General features: G+C 41.1%; 1 protein-coding gene across 3 annotated transcripts in view; it reads right to left on the bottom strand.

The window, feature by feature from the left end:
- Positions 1–263: 263 nt before the first annotated feature.
- Positions 264–18,028, bottom strand: part of stat5a (signal transducer and activator of transcription 5a) — a 103,038-nt gene continuing 85,273 nt past the window's right edge. For 2 of the 3 annotated variants that reach the window (XM_053615314.1, XM_053615305.1), the window contains 8 exons: positions 16,947–17,039; positions 13,869–14,075; positions 11,829–11,923; positions 9,446–9,588; positions 7,971–8,126; positions 6,415–6,466; positions 5,773–5,877; positions 264–2,802 (listed from right to left, as the gene is read on the bottom strand). In XM_053615314.1, coding sequence (XP_053471289.1) covers positions 2,679–2,802; positions 5,773–5,877; positions 6,415–6,466; positions 7,971–8,126; positions 9,446–9,588; positions 11,829–11,923; positions 13,869–14,075; positions 16,947–17,039 — 975 coding nt within the window. In that variant the 3' untranslated portion in view covers positions 264–2,678. The other variant, XM_053615323.1, reaches the window with a different exon arrangement.

Below are 18,028 nucleotides of genomic sequence, written 5' to 3'. Positions count from 1 at the left end.
TCAGTGGTTAAAGGCTCTGGGTTACTGCTCAGAAGGTCAGGAGTTCAAGCTACCACTGTTGGTTGGGCAAGACCCTTAACCCTCAATTGCTCAGTTGTATAAATGAGATAAATGTAAAATGTAAGCTACTAGCTATTTCTGTAGTTTATAAATAGTAAATGAGTGTTTTTTTTTTTAAACTCAAACAGTAACTATAATAGAAAACCCGGTACATGTTCCCTAAACTGATCTGTCAGATAAATAAAACAGGCTTAAACATATGGTACAGTTTAAATTATTTATAAAACTTTATTTTCAATTGTTCTTCTTTTAAAACACGTATCCAAGCACTACAACCCAACAAAAAAACAACATGGGACCACTCACAAGACGTGGGTTAAACATAAACACACATTCACACACACACGTACACGGAGACGCACCCACACCCACACACGATGTCCACTGCCACCTAGAGTGTGACAGACTGACGCCCGAGTGACGAGACTGACCAGTCTCACGAACAGAATAAGAATTTAAAAAAAAGAGGATGAAGGAGAAAAAAACCCCTCACACAACTTCCCACATAAGCAGGAAAAAGTTCGAAAGGTTACACTGAGATGAATCGAACTGTGTTAATTAGGAACATTCACAGGAAACACATGAAGCACAGTGGCGAAGTGCGCGCTCGCTGTATGGCTTTCGTTTATTCACCCAACAGCTCAGCTGAGGAGGAAAAGCGACATCGCCGTGTTTGGTAGAAAAATCCCTCTGATGCTGACCTCGCTCTTTGCTTCACTTAAAGGTGCAGTTTGTAATTTCCCCAAATGTTTCTAAACCTTTACAAACCGAATCACTCAAGCGAAGATAAATCAGCATGCGATCGTCCTTTTTTTTTTTCTTCTTTTTATTTTTATTTCTTTCTTTTTTAATTTCAGGTTGTTTACGTTTTTTTTTGGTTTGTTTTTTTTTCTGGACCAGAAATGATCTCAGACGAAACAGGGCTGCATGCATAGTTTCAACAGAGCTGTGTGTTTGTGCATTATTTATTTATATATATATATATATATATATATATATTTTTTTTTTTAGAAGAAAAAGACGTGACACCGCAGTTGCGTTTCTCCTTGCAGGACTTTAAAAATGACAAACCGCTCCTTTAATGAATGGTTTCAGTCAGCACCAAGAGGCTTCTAGTACCAAGTGTTCAGGTAGCATTCACAGTACACAGAGCATAGAGAGAGCTTCCACAGTAATAAAATAGAATTATGTTAAAGAAAAATAAATTCATATATATCTATCTATATCTATAGAATATAGATATTCTTTTTTGTTAATTCCTTTAGCTTGAACAATACATCCACTGCACTTCTTCTTTGTCCTGAGTGTATAAATGTGTCTCTCTCTCTCTCTCTGTGTGTGTGTGTGTGTGTGTGTGTGTGTGTGTGTGTGTGTGTGTGTGTGTGTGTGTGTGTGCAAAAAGTGACCATACAGGCGGAAAAAGAGAAGAAGTGAGAGAGTAAGGGTGGGCGGGTTCGCGTCTTGCACTTTGATAGCTATAGGTCGGTAACTAGACACAGGATTGGAGTAGCATACGTCACCATGACAACAAGTGCACTGGTTTACCTGCGGCTCTGGGTAAAGAGAGAGTACAGCATGCATTAGAACAGCGTTTGTCCGACGCACAAATACATCACCACACCCTTATTCAGCTGGAGAAACAGAGCGAGAGGGAGAGACACGGCACTGTGTGTGTGTGTGTGTGTTTCTCAGGGTCATCAAATACCCTGAGATCTCAGATACTTCTTTCTCATCTGTCGATAATGTGTATGATGTTTATGACGTGAATGGTGTGTGTGTGTGTGTGTGTGTGTGTGTGTGATGTATTCAGGCATCGAGAATGCATGTCCAGTTTGCTGAGGAACGTTTGTATACATGCCGACTATGACTGGTTCTACCACAATTGAATTACGCTTTTAGTGTATCGAATATACATAACAACAGTGATCGCACATTGCCACGGTAACAGTGATCTCATTTTTTTTTTCTTCCCTCACAAAATTATAATTTTTTTTTTTTTTTTTTTAAAAAGATGCGTTTGTTCCAGAGTGCAACAGGTTGTACACGTGAACTTTTGGGATAGGAAAAAAAAAAACAAAAACAAACAAAAAAAAAAAAAAAAACACACGCACAAAAAAAAACCCCTTAAAATAAAAATCTGGACACAGTATAAAATAAAAGACAAAAATATCAACAGCGGGAAAATAAAACACCTTTTTACAGTAGTACAGTTCTATTTTGGGCGTTCTGATGTTTACAGATCATTTCACTTCAAATAAAACAACAAAACTAAAAGAACTAAAAAAAAAAAAAAGAAGAAAATAAAAAAAGGAACACGTGTGTAACATTTTTTTTTTTTCACAATACTGTTTGGTAGTATTGAGCTGAAGCGAAAGCTAGTAGTATTTTTCATCCATTTCTCTTTCACACGTGCGCATTCTGCTCACGTGCGGAGGAAAAAAAAAAACAACAACAGTGAAAGAGAGGAAAGAGGAGAAATAATATTAAGTGACCGAAAAAAAAATTAGAAGCAACCACATCCATCACTGAGCTTTTCACATTAGGGATGAAATGAAGGGACGGGAAAGGGAAGGAGAGATGAATAATGAAATAAGGGAGAGAGGTCAGAGGGTGCGAGGTCACGACTGTTGGCCGCTCCACTGGCCCTCCATTGGTCGGCGGAGCAGCTCCTCTACGTGCCTTGCTACATCCATGGTGTCGTCTAGATCAAAGTCGCCGTCGCCGTCCAGCATGCTGTCGGTCCTGAGTGAGAGAGCGAGAGAGCGAGAGAGCGAGAGAGAGAGTATGTATTTTAAAAGCTAATACAGTGGATATAAAAAGTCTACACACCCCTGTTAGAATGGCAGGTTTTTGTTTTTTTCATGTCAGAACCTTTCCCAACAAAGTATACAAATAAAGTGAAAAACAATCAGCAACTTAAGGAGAAATAAATAAATAAATAAAACCCAGAGTAACCTAGTTTACTGCGTAAGTGTGCACACCCCTAAACTAACACTTTGTTGAAGCAGGTTTTGATTTTATTACACCACTCCGTCTTTTTGGGTACGAGTCTATCGGCGTATCGGCGTGGCGTATCTTGACGTGGCAGTTTTCTTGCAAAAACATTCTAGATTGTGAGGGCATCTCCTGTGTAGAGCTTCAGGTCACCCTACAGATTTTTAGGTGGATTCAGGTCTGGGCTCGGGCAAGGCCATTCAAAAACATCGATCTTCTTTTGGTTAAGCCATTCCTTTGTTGGTTTGGATGAATGTTTTTGGTCATTGTTGTGCTGAAAGCTTTTTCATCTTCAGCTTACTAGCAGACACCTGAAGATTGAAACAGTAAAACTGACTGGTATTTGTAGCTACATATGATTCCCTCCACCTTGATAAATGCCACAGTTCTGGCTGATAAAAAGCAGCCCTAAAGCATGATGCCGCCACCACCATGCGTCACCGTGGGTATAGCAGCCCTAAAGCATGATGCCACCACCACGATGCTCCACCGTGGGTATAGCAGCCCTAAAGCATGATGCCGCCACCACCACCATGCTTCACCGTGGGTATAGCAGCCCTAAAGCATGATGCCACCACCACCATGCGTCACCGTGGGTATAGCAGCCCTAAAGCACGATGCCGCCACCACCATGCTCCACCGTGGGTATAGCAGCCCTAAAGCATGATGCTGCCACCACCATGCGTCACCGTGGGTATAGCAGCCCTAAAGCACGATGCTGCCACCACCATGCGTCACCGTGGGTATAGCAGCCCTAAAGCACGATGCTGCCACCACCATGCGTCACCGTGGGTATAGCAGCCCTAAAGCATGATGCTGCCACCACCATGCTCCACCGTGGGTATAGCAGCCCTAAAGCATGATGCTGCCACCACCATGCGTCACCGTGGGTATAGCAGCCCTAAAGCATGATGCTGCCACCACCATGCTTCTTTTGGTGATGTACTTTTTTTTACACCAAACATACCTTTTGGAATTGGTCTCATCAGACCATAATGCCTTTTCCTACATGGTTTAGGGTGATCCTACCTCCACCCTGTGTGCAGGGAGTTGTTCATTGTCCTCCCTGTGCTTCGGGGCTTTTCTTCCAGGTACTTCGATTCACTCCTCCAGTACAAAGACATGCGTTGTGGGCTGACTGGCATCTCTAAATTGTCTGTAGTGTGTGAATGGGAGTGTGAGTGTGTGCGCGATTATGCCCTGCCATGGGTTGGCACCCCATCCAGGGTATCCCCTGCTAAGGCGCCCGGAGTTCCATGGGATAGGTTTCAGGCTCCCCACGACTCTCTGTAAGATAAACAGTAAAGAAAATGGAAGGATGGATGGATGGTTTGGGGTGATTAAGTTGAGCTTGGATGTTTTTGTGAGAAAGGGATTTCGTCTAGCCACCCTACCCCATAGCCCATGAGAGATATGTCAGTACTTGTCAGGTATTCCTGCAGCTCCTTTAATGTTGCAGTAGGTCTCTTGGCAGCCTCCCTGGTAAGTTTTTGTCTTGTCCCGTTCTTGGCAATGTCACTGTGGTGCTCCATTTCCTCTGTTTGTTGACGATGACCTTTACGATGCTCCATAGTACATCTGATTTTCCGGAAATGATTTTTTAGCCCTCTCCTGATCGATATCCTTCAATAACCGAGATACCGTACATGGCTTATACATACCATGGCTTCAGCAGTCGGATGAAACCAAGATGATGTCAAGAAACTCCTACAGAATCAGCTGCTCTTTATTTCGGGTTAATCAGAAACATTTCATTGATGAGAGCTGTATGGTAATTACTTTTGAACTTGAGATCGTAAGTGATTGGTTCATTCTGAACACAGCCACGCCCCCAATTACAAAAGGCTGTGCACACTTATACTACCAGGTTACTCTAAGTTTTTTATTTTTGCTTATTTTTTTTTATATATGTCGTCTTTGAGATTGGGAAAAGTTCGGACAGGATTTACCTTGGATTCTTTTTTTTTAACATCACAAAAAGCTACCATTTTAACAAGGTTGTGTACGTAGACTTTTTACGTCCACTATACGTTCTAACCTACAGGGTCACCATCCTCTTTAATCTACCATCCCAAAGAAAAGTACAGTTCAGTACCCTTTTTTCAGATTTTTTTTTCTGTTAACATTATTTATGCTGAATGTCGGCGTTCATGGTTCGTTAAAGTTATCTACAGGGTGTCTCAAGAGTCTCCATACACAGGGGAAATTAACACTATTTTAACAAAATGTAACTTTATTTACAAAACATCCTCTACATGATTGCCATTTCTTTGTAAACACACACGGAGTCGTCTCTCCTACTCATGATGAACTCGTGCTAATACGTCTGGTGTTATGCATGTAACTGCATGTCCATCGCAACCTTGCGACAGCTTCCCGATCCAGCCGTGAGAATGATTTCAATACGTTCTTCTTTTGTCAAAGGCATTCCTAAAGGCTATCTGAAAAAAAAAAATAATATAAACTAAGTATGAAAAATTTTGGAAGACATTTTGCTAAAAAAAAAAAAAAAAAAATTGTTAATTTCCCCCTATGCATGGAGACTTTTGGGGACACCCTGTAATATGGCTCGTATTTAAGAGTATCGTTATGTGAAGCATGAATTCTTTTCGTAATATTTCATGTGTTTTCAAGTGATGTGTCAAACATGGTACAAATGTGACTCCTGAACATTCTCATACACACAACGGCGCTAGCGTGGTTCATGTCGTGGCTCACATTGGTTGGTAGATGGCATAGTTTTGCGGGTGACTGACAGCTGGTGATGCTGCGTGATCCATGTAGGTTGGATTTGCTGCTGGGTCTGGATTAGGTGTCGTAAACCTGAAAACACACACACACACACACACACACACACACACACACATATCAATAGCAACATCCATCAACTCTCCTCTCTTCACCCTAGCATGCTGGCACTGTCCTTCCTCCATCAGGAGCTGGCGTTAAGCAGCTAATGAAGCTAACCCTGCTAACTGCTTTCATGTATGCTGCTCAGAATGTCCATCTCCTGCTGAGATTCAACACCACTGGATGTGTTTTTAACATGCTAACAACCGGCTGAAGCACTAGATTGCTAAACGGACTAATGCCGCTAACGTGGCTTAGTGTATTCTGATGGTAACGATATGATTACGGAGTATGAGGTCTCCACGGTAACCGCTAACTTCCCTCTCAGTCGGAGTTGAGAACCAGCGCCTATCTTTGTGCAATCAGCCTATCTGATGGATTAGTACTCAGGACATTAATAAAGGCACGGTGACTTTTACTGAACAATCAGCATTCACAAGTTGCGTTCATAAGAAAGGCCAAAAAAAAATAAGAAGGGGAAAAGAAAAAAAAAAAGGCGCGGATACTCACTCTGGTACCACTTGTTTGATCTGCGGTTTGACGTAGCCGTCCACTGCTTTCGCTGTACAGGTTGAAGATAAAGAAGAAGAAAAAAAAGAATAATAAAGCAGCTTATTAGGGAGTCTTTGAGTTGAGTCTTTGAGTCAGATCTCATTGAGTTCACTTTGAACTCGGAGAACAATAATGGAAAAGCGCGCACTTCACACACACACACACACACACACACACACACACACACACACACACACACACACACAGCACAAAGGAACAATTCACCCGCAAACTTTACATGGCCTTCGTCTATAATAACGTCAATAATTCTCTCAGCAGGGAAATGATTTTAACGCTTTTCAAGACCATTAAAACCGCTCCGAGACAGTTGGAACAGTCTGAGCGCTCGTTTCCCCTTTTACAGCTATATACAAGTGTAACATTTAGAAAGCACTGTAAGTGAAAACTCTGGAAACAGGAAGCCCTTTGAACTGCCTTCAGCACTGCTCTCATTAAATATGGTCTTGGTGTTGACCAAGGGTTTGTTAAAATTGATACATTTTTCGCATTCGCAAAATCTGACGAGAAGTGATTCCGTCTCCTGTACGACTCACAAATGAAGCAAACTAGCTGAAGTACTCCTTGGCCTTGAAAGGATTTGATCTTGACTCGATCTCTCTTACATTTAGACTCGATCTAAACTTGGCCGCGACTAGCCTAAGAATACTCGTAGTCATGGACTTGACAGTAGAGGTCTTGACTACAGCCCTACTGAACACATTAGGTCCAAGTTGACATTAATTACATTTACATTTACGGCATTTGGCAGACGCCCTTATCCAGAGAGACTTACATTTATCTTATTTATACAACTGAGGGTTAAGGGCCTGGCTCAAGGGCCCAGCAGTGACAGCTCGGCAGTCCTGGGTCCTGGGATTTGAACTCACGACCTTCCGATCACTAGTCCAACATCGTTATATTAATATCTACAGGCCTTTCTTTTTTTGAGTTTCCGAAGTTAACATTAAACCCCTTCAACTCAAGTGATAAGACAAACATGCAGTTGTGATTTGCACCAGCAACCCCATGACTATGCTTCATGGAGCGCCGAGGGTCCTTGAACACTGTTTTGAGAACCCAGGGCCTCAGTCTTTAGTTAATTACAAAAGCATGGACCTAATCTTACAAACCTGTATCACAGAAATAAAAGTATAGTACGTCCATCCATTTTCCATACCGCTTATCCTCCACACGGTCACGGGGGAGTCTGGAGCCTATTCCAGGAACACCCTGGACGGTGTGCCAACCCATCTCAGGGCACAATCACACACTACGGACAATTTGGAAATGCCAATCAGCCTACAATGTGCGTCTTTAGACTCGGGGAGGAAACTGGAGTACCTGGATGAAACCCCCGAAGCACGGGGAGAACATGCAAACTCCACGCACGCAGGGTAGAGGACATTTCTCTTTATGTCAGTGTCTCTCAAACACACACACTCTCTCTTTGTATCTCTCTCTCTCACACACACACACACACACACAGACAGTTAGATAAGAATAGAATGGCGTACACAGTGGAGGGGTGTAGTACTTGGAGAAGACCTCGTCTTTGGGTCGGTCGGGGTACAGGAACAGCAGGTGGTTCAGGTCACTGATGCGATCAGCCAGAGAGCGAATCGAGAAGTCTTTGGTTGTGTAGGGCATGAGGTTCCACACCATTCTCTCGCCTGCCAAAACACACACACACTTATCAGCACACACAGTGGAAGCTTTTGTGTGCTTTAAAAAAAAAAAAAAAAAAAAACCAAGAAAGAAAGAATACAAAACCTTTGAAACGCAGCTAATTTCTTTTAGTGAGGAAAATGGTTCTATGGCACAATGACTTAAGGTTTATGCAATTTTGCACACAGTGTGTCACTGTTTAAATAATACAGCTGACATGACTGAAAGGTCTTAATGAATATGAATTATTATTACTGACTAAGCCTGAACCTTTTCGATTGCTCACGCGTTCAGCTGGTATTAAGTGGTGTCGGGTTGGTGACTTAAAAACATATCGAGTGTACCGGTGATCTGCCAAAGAATTACCGCAGTACATGTTAGAGTTACTGCGGCTTGACCTGCTCACTTAGGCTACTAGTCCCTTTATCGTGAACCGGTTTCGCAATCGCTGAGAGTTTTTCGATTGCATAACAACGTCGTTTTTTTTGTAACCGTTTCTACTAAAAGACAAAACTATGTCCACGTTTTTAGTGAATTAAAACGAAAGGATAAAGGAGACGGAAGCAGCACAGAGTCAGCTATTCCACAATGGGAATTTAATCATGTCTGAATAATACTGAGGATTCTAATTAAATAAAGTCAGAGAACTTAAGAGACATGTTAACTAAGAGATATGTTTGGCTTTCATTTGGTTCCTGTTTCACTTTCATGAGTCTTTGTCTACTGGAGGGATGAACGCCAATAATCTTCCACTAGATAGTCCTCGGGTTGTTGTTTTTATGGTGGTGGTGGAGATGTTGGCGTCCAACGCGGCACTCTAAAATCTCCCATGGTATGAGATCTGGTGACTTTGAAAGCCATAGCATAGCAAGATGATTTTCTCGTGCCCTGTGGATAGGGGCGGAGTCATCCACATCATTAGAAGCGACTACGCTCATCAGGATAGAAATGTTTCATCGTAGGATAAAGGTGGAGAACTTCAGATGACGTTTGTATTGATTTGTACGCGCTCATCTAAGGACGCGGACGTGCCAGCAAAATAAATAAATGCTCTCGACAGCGTAAAAGCCGCCGTTTTTAATTTAATTTCCTTTCATTTATCACCCGTCTGTATAGTTCTAGTCTTCAATAATAACAGCAAGTTTATTAGCTTACTAAGGCTATGAAGGAAAGATTTCTGATAGCTGCTGATTGGTGATGTGATATTCAACACATGGTTCAAACGTTAAGAGTTCAAATCATCTGCACTGCTAGTGACCTTAAACCTTCAACCGCTCAGATTCGGCTCAGGTAAGTACACGTTACACGGTGAAACAAGCAGGACCTGCTTTGTTGGGATTCTCCGCCACCCATGCGATGGTGATTCCTCCTATCTCAGAGTCACTGAAGCGCAACAGGAACGTTCCGTTAGGTTTGGACATCAGCATGTCCTGAGCCTGCTGCTTATTCACGAAGCCCAAGATCGCCCTGAGACACACACACACACACACACACACACACACACACACACACGAAAACAGCACTTTATTAATAAAGAAGTGCAGATATTTCCAATGGGTAACAAAGGTAATAAAATTGATTTTCGGGCATGCACACAAAAGTGGTGTTTAGTGGTATTACACCAACATATTGCTAATTTGGTTTGGTGTGTGAGCAAATTATCTTTGCCCAGTTACTATTTTCTGTAGGTATAAATGAATGTGCCTGAACTTGTGTGAGTGGAACGTTTAACGTTGAGCGTAACAGTTGAAACCTGCTGGGACAGGGGGATTTTCAAACCCGTTTTGGTCCAAAAACGGTATTTTCCACACATGTAAATGTGATTCATTGACATGCATCATTAATATGCTACACCCTTCAATGTAAATAAGCTTCTAGTCATTCTGTGCCTTAAAAAGATTATTATATCAGGCAACAAACTTTGTAAATGGTTAAAAAAAAAAAGATGATCTCATTAGAGTAGTTGCTTACAGGGATTAGAAACCGGCTACAAGCAGGCTTTTTCATTGAACATAATGAAAATCACTCTAAACTGGTCCAGAGTGAACGAGTGAAACTGATCTGAAACTGACTTACTAAGAAAGTATAGCCTAAAACTTAACATTTTCCAAATAGGCAAAAATCCCTGTCCAGATCTCATCACTTTATGGACACTACAGGAAGATAGCCGATATACTGGGGGTTCTCGAAGATGGCAGGAAAATCCATGTAGAAAGTATTTTTCCCACGATTTTGGAACTAATGAGGCGAGTGTGGAACGCCGGAGCGAGGACGTAACCCATAACCTGCTTGCTTAAATCCATGGTTCTCAAAGTGGGGTCGGGGGGGCGGGTGCGTGTATGTTCAAGAAGTCCCTGTCTGTATTGGTTTTTTTTTTTTTTTTTTTTTTGGGTGAAGATTAATATAAACTAGTAATGATGGATGTCATGGTTGACTGGTCACTTGAAATGAAAGGCGTTAATCTAAAACTCAACACAAAAACAGACACGAATAATGTCAACTCTGACCTAACTGCAATCTGAATCAAATCAGTAAGTGCTGTTAAGTACTGTACATCCGGATGGGAGGAAAGTGCAAGAGTGAAAACTCTAATGGTTCTAACCGAGTGTGGTTTAATTCTCGAATCTGATTGGTTTGGCTGGTTTAAATGAATGCACTCATTCTAATATGTTCTTGTTTCTCTAGTAACGGCTCATATAGAGTGACTAGTTCGACGGACGCTCCACTTAATCTAACAAGTAATGGATTTAGAAAAAAAAACAAAAAAAAAAAACCCCAAACATCTTGTTGAATAAAATGATGCGGTGAAGTTTTTTTTGGTTTCGCAGTAAAACAACAAGCTGGGTGTTTTGACAGAAAGAGAGAAAAAAAACAACTGTTTATCGTCGATACAACAAGTGATAACAGGAACCAACTTGTCTCGTGGATGTTCCATGACATTAAATCCATCTAACCGTTAAACCCAGTCAAATGTGTGACATGTCCAGACTGTGCATTTATGCAAACAATAATCCACGTTACGGTGGTGTGATATAACCTGACATGAAGCGTGGATTATTCTCGTATAACCGGACAGTCTGGACTAGAATAAGGATGCCCTATTGTTCCTAAAATGAAATGTGGTGTTGTGGTCCTTGGAGATTCTTTTATTCTGGAAAGTGTCCCTGGCTGCAAAAAGTTTGAGAAGCCCTGGCGTAAATGCAGTTCATCTCGACTTCATCAGCCAGTAATTGTGTGTTATTGGCAGTGCAAACTGATTCCACGTGGAGCCCAGCCTGGCCAGAACACCAGTGCAGTCCATGAAGGCTAGGTTAGAGAGCAAGTTGCTCAATGAGCTGTTAATGTACACTGACTGTGTGCCATCTCTTGTGTAAGTCCCAAGCCAATCATTTTTGTTGGATAAACAGAATTCTCAGTAACTCGGATTCTCACTAGTCCGAAACTGAGGTAAACGGGGAAAAGCACAAACAGATTCGGTTGCAGTTTTATATTATAATAAATCTTTATACTTCATAGTACATCATTTGTTTATCTAATAAACTGTTAAGAAATCTGTATTAACCCTAGTTCACTACCTCACGGAAACCTTCCCAGCCACATACAGGATTGATTTGGAAGGGGTAACGCTGCTGCAGGTGGACGTTACCCCGTCGGATTATATAACCCAGATCTTCCACATCTTACAAAGCGCAGATGTCGGGTCTTACCCATCATTCCAGTGAGGCTTCAAGTGTTTTTTCGTGAGCTCCATGACACCGTCAAACCACTGCCAGAATGTGAAGTTTCTACCTGGAAGGCTTTCCTGGATGCACATATAGGAAATAAAATAGAAACATATAAGAAACATGTTTGTTAATGTTGAAAACCTTGCAATAGACGGTTAGCATGAACTTAAATGTAGTTTGCATGCGTCACAGCTGTGTGTGTGTGTGTGTGTCTGTATTTGGAAAAGAAAGTGAAGTTTGAAGCTTATGAAATACGAGCATGATTACCAGCTAAACGAGGACATGTTCATCCTACTGATGTTCACTTGCTTATAATCAGTAATCTATGTGAAAAGTCATGGAGCATGAGGAAGGACATTACGTTTTCTATCTTGCATTTCTGAGAAGACAGTGTGCAAATCAAGACTCCTGCAGACACACACACACACACACACACACACACACGCACACGTTTGTCTCACCATCCTTGTATCCTTGAGGACGTTGTACTAACATAATTAATAATGCAGCTAATTAATGCACCTACACTTAAATCAAACCTTGGGGGGTGGGTTGAAGAAGAAGAAGAAGCTGCAGATTTCCTCATAGGGACCGGCCAAAGATCAAAACATCCCCTCCCCTGAGTTATATATAAAACTGTGAAGTGCATGTCAGGTGTTTTTGTATAAAGGATAACTGACACAATAGGTTGGAAATATTTCATCATGAACCATGTGATAAAACGGTGAAAAGTGTGATATTAAACACACAAAGCAGTTCTTCCGGCAAGCATTTTTTCTTTTTTGGACTTCGACTTCCAAATGTGTCAACAGAAAAAAAAAATAAATAAATAAAAGTCTGTCATGAACACTGAACGTTCGGTGTACCGAAGCGGCATGAGGCCGTTTCAAAGGCAAGCACCGCCTAAGGTCTGCATATCTAAAAACCAGTAGCATCAAGGCTCCCTCACTTGGTAATCATAAACCGCTTTAATGGAAAGCAGACCGCACCTCGGCCCGGGGGAACGTGCTCCGCGTGCTTACTGAGGCGGAAAAAATAGCGAATGTTAATATAGGAAGTTTCAAATGGGTGAGCGTAGTTTAGGATTAAACCGTTTCTGAAATGGCCATTTAGAAATTGCATTGCCGTTGGGATCACAATCAGGGTTCGACGGAAGGAACGGTCAGGTCACTCTTGCCTTTTTGACTGGAGATGACTTGATGCAGGTTTTTACATGAGAGCGTAATGTGTTAACCTTTTGTTTTTAACGTGGTCCATGAGCATACGTTATTGCTTCTCACACTGTATAACTAGGTTGCTTTGATGTAAATAAATGCATCAAACTCCAAAAATACTGAGACTATTTCTGTCATTTGTCATCCTCTGTGATTGTGTGCATCACAAATCCAAATCTTAAAAATAGGAGCCTAATATCATTATAATCACCTTAAATCGAAATCAGTGTGTTATCAATTACTAACCGTGTAAAAATCAGGTTAAAGGCACATCTAACTGTAAAAAGAACCCCCATGGACTCTCAGTCCAGATTTATTTATGAACATAATCCCACATCTAAATATTAGATTCTTTATTTTGCCTATTTATTAGAGCAATAGAGCTCCCCCCCCCAAACTATCATCCCACAGAACACATCAGGTCACGGAGTTGTTTTTGAGGCTTGTATTAAAGCCATTCAATTCAAGTGACCACTTATATGGAATAACAACTATAAAAACTCAATGAATATAATCATTCAAAAATAATAGTGGGTTTCAATTTCCACTGCTGTAACAAAATAATAATAATAATAATAATAAAACAACCTGGCTATGCTTCATGGACCCCTGGGGGTCCCCGGTTCCCACTTTGAGAATCACTACATTAAATGATCCTGATTAACCAGACAGGTCGTTCTTTCTGTTACACTAAATGAATGCAAATATTCCACTAAGGTCATTACTATGTTGCGCAGTGAGACTTAAATTCGATCACGTTTCATTTTCCTTGCTGGATTATATGCAGTGTAGTGAGGTAGTCTCGTACTCTGTTAAACTGGGACCAGGTCATGGTCATGCCCCGGTAATCCTCAGGGCTGGAGCTGGAGCTGCTGAAGGCCTTCTGAGCGAGGAAGACCAGGTTCTCCTCAGACAGGCCTCGGTTCGACTGGACCTCTGCCTTGTACTTCATATTGAGAGCCTCACACAGCTGTGGCCACATCACTTTATCAGGAACGAGGAAAGGGACTCGGCCCTAAATGAAGGAACAAACGATCAGAATGAGGAGCTTTACTAAAACAAAGAGAGGTTTCTTTTAAATCACTTACTAAGATACACACAATATGGCCAAAAGTATGAGGAAACCTGACCATCACACCCATATATGGGCCTTCCTCAAGCTGTTACCACAAAGTTGGAAGCAGACAATCGATCTCCCTTCACTGGAACTAAGAGGCTCAAACGTGTTCCAGCATGACAAGGCCCCTGTACACAAAGCAAGGTCCGTGAAGACATGGTTTGCTAAGATTGTAGTGGAAGAACTTAAGTGGCCTACACAGAGCCCTGACCTCAACCCCACTGAACACCTTTGAGATGAAGACTGACCGCACCCCAGGCCTCCTCACCCGACATCAGTGCCTGACCTCACTAATGCTCTTGTGGCTGAACGGGCAGAAATTCCCACAGCCACGCTCCAAAAGCTTTCCCAGAAGATTGGAGGTTATAATAACAGCAACGCGAAATCTAAATCTGGAATGGGATGTTCAACAAGCACACATGGGTGTGATAGATGTGAAGTGTCCAGAAACTTTTGGCCATATAGTGTATTTCTTAGCAATCTAGTTCTTACACTATATACTCAAAAGTATGTACACACCCTACCATAACACCAATATGTTCTTGTTGGATATCCCATTCCAGATGTAGACTTCCCTTTGCAGCTTTAATAACCTATACTCTTCTGGGATGGCTTCCCACTAGATTTTGTAACATACTATGGGGATTTGCGTTCATTCGGCCATTAGTGAGGTCAGGCACTGATGTTGAGCGAGTACACCTGGCATGCAGTCTGCATTCCAGTTCATCTCAGAGGGGTTCAGTGAGGTTGAGGTCAGAACTCTGGGCAGGACACTCGAGTTCTTCCACTCAAATCTTCATGGAGCTCAATTTGTGTACAGGGGCATTGTCGTGCTGGAACAGGTTTGGGCCTCTTGGTTGCAGTGACGGGAAATATTAAAGCTACAGCATACAGAGACATTCTAGGCAAGTTTGTGCTTCCAGCTTTGTGGCAACAGTTTTCAGAAAGCCAACATATGGGTGTGATGGACAGGAGCCCACATGCCTTTGGCCATATAGTGTAAGAGGATGGCAAGCTGAAACATAATGATGATGATGATAATGAGTGTTTATTTATCACATATACATTACAGCACAGTGAAACTCTTTTCTTCGCATACCCCAGCATGTCAGGAAGTTGGGGTCAGAGCGCAGGGTCGGCCATGACACAGCCTCTGGAGCAGAGAGGGTTAAGGGCCTTGCTCAAGGGCCCAACAGTGGCAGCGTGGCAGTGCTGGGTCTTTAACACTGCTGGATCCTTGATGGCCAGATTGAACGTTATGCTGTGCCGAAGCATATCAGCGATATTTTGCCTGTACTTTCAGTTTGCCAGAATTACTTTTAACTGTTGTCGGAAGGGATTGCACAAAATTGTAGATTTGCTCAGTTTACATTATTCAAAATGCAAAAAAAAAAAAAAAATCGTGATAATCTTTTATTTAATCAGTTATTCATTTGCTATGCATTTACTAATCTACCTGATCCACAAAAATGCAGAAAAGCTCCTTTAAACAAGCTTTTTTAATACCTTTTAAAAGCCGCCTGTCACGGATATCCCGGAAGGGACTCCAGACTACAGTTCCCAGCAGCCACTGCACCACACAGCAGCGTTAATTCACGACCACCTGCACCTGATTCTCATTCACTTAACGAGCACCTGTGTGTATATATAGCCACAGTTTGCACTGCACTCCTGGTCTTGCGTTGCTGTCCGTTCTGTTTTTGTGTTCATGGGCTTTGTTAATGTTTGATTCTTGCCTTAGCGTTTCGCTTCCTGTTCATAGTTCTTGTTTTGTGTTTAGTTTCTGCAGTCATTAAAACTTAAAATCTACACTCGCATCCGTCTCCGCCTCCAAATCGTGACACTGCCTTTCCGTATGTACGGAAAGTCTCTAATAATATTATAATCAATACTACTACTACTACTAATAATAAAAATAATAATTCTTCGTAATAGTAGTATATTAAATACATAATAAATAACTGCTATAGTTACAGGAAATAAAACTGCTTGAAGAAGACCAGAAATAAAATGAAAATAAACATTTTTGAACGCAGTAGTATTCAATGAGCTCAATTTAAGCAATGACTTGAATGTTACACTCAAAAGACCACAAATATTAAAAACAACCAATTCAACGCTGTGGATTCAACCACCTGATCATGCCCTTAAACTGAAACATTATTTGATATATTTAGGTCAGACACGTTTTTAACCAAAATGTGTTGTAAATGTCAATTAATCCAGCTTTTTGTTCTTCGAAACCAATCTACACAAGTTTAGCTTAATCATATCAACTAAACACGCCTGGTCCATGTACACCATGTACTGTACATAAATAAATAAATAAAATCTGGATTAGATTATCAGGTTTACAGGTGCTTAAGTAAGTGGAAGCAAGTGCTGAAGATTGTCCTTGAAGATATGCTAAAAATCTAAATCTCTTGAAAGACAAGAAGAAGGTGGCGCTGCTTCCAATCTCCTCGTCCGCAGTGTTTAGACAAATAGATAGATTTATTTGTGCGACTTTGTCTCTTGTTCATAAGAAAATGAACGTAATGATCCTTATTACGAAAACTATGAATTAAGCGCCTGTTAATTCTTGGTATGGGGTTTGTGTTTATTTGTAACCACTTAACGATGACTCACCACGTACAGTCATTTTGACCCAGAACATTTCGGCTATTTTTCTGAGTCAAACATAATAAGGCTTAAGTGCTCTTGTGCTCATAAAGGTAATAATTTCGAGAGTGACTGAGCATGAAGGTATTGACGTTCTTCAGAACTTACCGGTTCAGCAAAAGCATTGTCCCATAGAACCGTGGCTGTGGCATTGTTATCCTGACTTCCGTGGACAATCACCACGACAGGCAGAGACAGGGTCTGAGGACGAGAGTGCAGACAGAACAAGGAACGTTAAATGCAGCTCAACTACTCACCTCATACTGGGTAATCAGCTGCTCAGGTGAATGGCCAGAATGGCAAAGTGGGTCTGTGCTGGTAACACAATCATATTATTTGGGTAACTGGATGAATGGAAGGGGTGTATATATATATATATATATATATATATATATATATATATATATATATATATATATATAAGATACTTATAGTACTTACAGTATGTATATTATATATATATATATATATATATATATATATATATATATATATATATATATATACACACACACACACACATATACAGCATCTCATAAAAGTGAGTACACCCCTCACATTTTTGTAAATATTTGATTATATCTTTTGATGTGACAACACTGAAGAAATGACACTTTGCTACAATGTAAAGTAGTGAGTGTACAGCTTGTGTAACAGTGTAAATTTGCTGTCTCCTAAAAATAACTCAACACACAGCCATTAATGTCTAAACCGCTGGCAACAAAAGTGAGTACACCCCTAAGTGAAAATGTCCAAATTGGGCCCAGAGTGTCAGTATATTGTGTGGCCACCATTATTTTCCAGCACTGCCTTAACCCTCTTGCGCATGGAGTTCACCAGAGCTTCACAGGTTGCCCCTGGCGTACTTTATTTAATTATTTATTTTTGACATATATAGCAATAATAATAACAATAAGCATAACAATAAGAATCACAAACTGCTATCAAAAGCAGTAAAAAAAAAAAAACCCACCTTGTTGTACTTTATAAATTGGAATGCTAATAAAATAAAGATTACTTTACACCATGGCTCTTCTACATTAACCGAAAGGAAAGGAAGTGCACATGTCTCAGTGCTCGCAGAACTGACCTGCTCTTATGTGCTCTTAACTTCTTCTCTCTATTCTTGCTTGACTGATTCATGCTATTTGCGTGCAATCCACGCTCATTTTTAATGATCGCTCTCACTG

The sequence above is a fragment of the Ictalurus furcatus genome, chromosome 2 (genome assembly GCF_023375685.1).
Source record: "Ictalurus furcatus strain D&B chromosome 2, Billie_1.0, whole genome shotgun sequence".
Lineage (NCBI taxonomy): Eukaryota > Metazoa > Chordata > Actinopteri > Siluriformes > Ictaluridae > Ictalurus > Ictalurus furcatus.
This window is presented reverse-complemented; position numbering and strand designations above follow the sequence as displayed.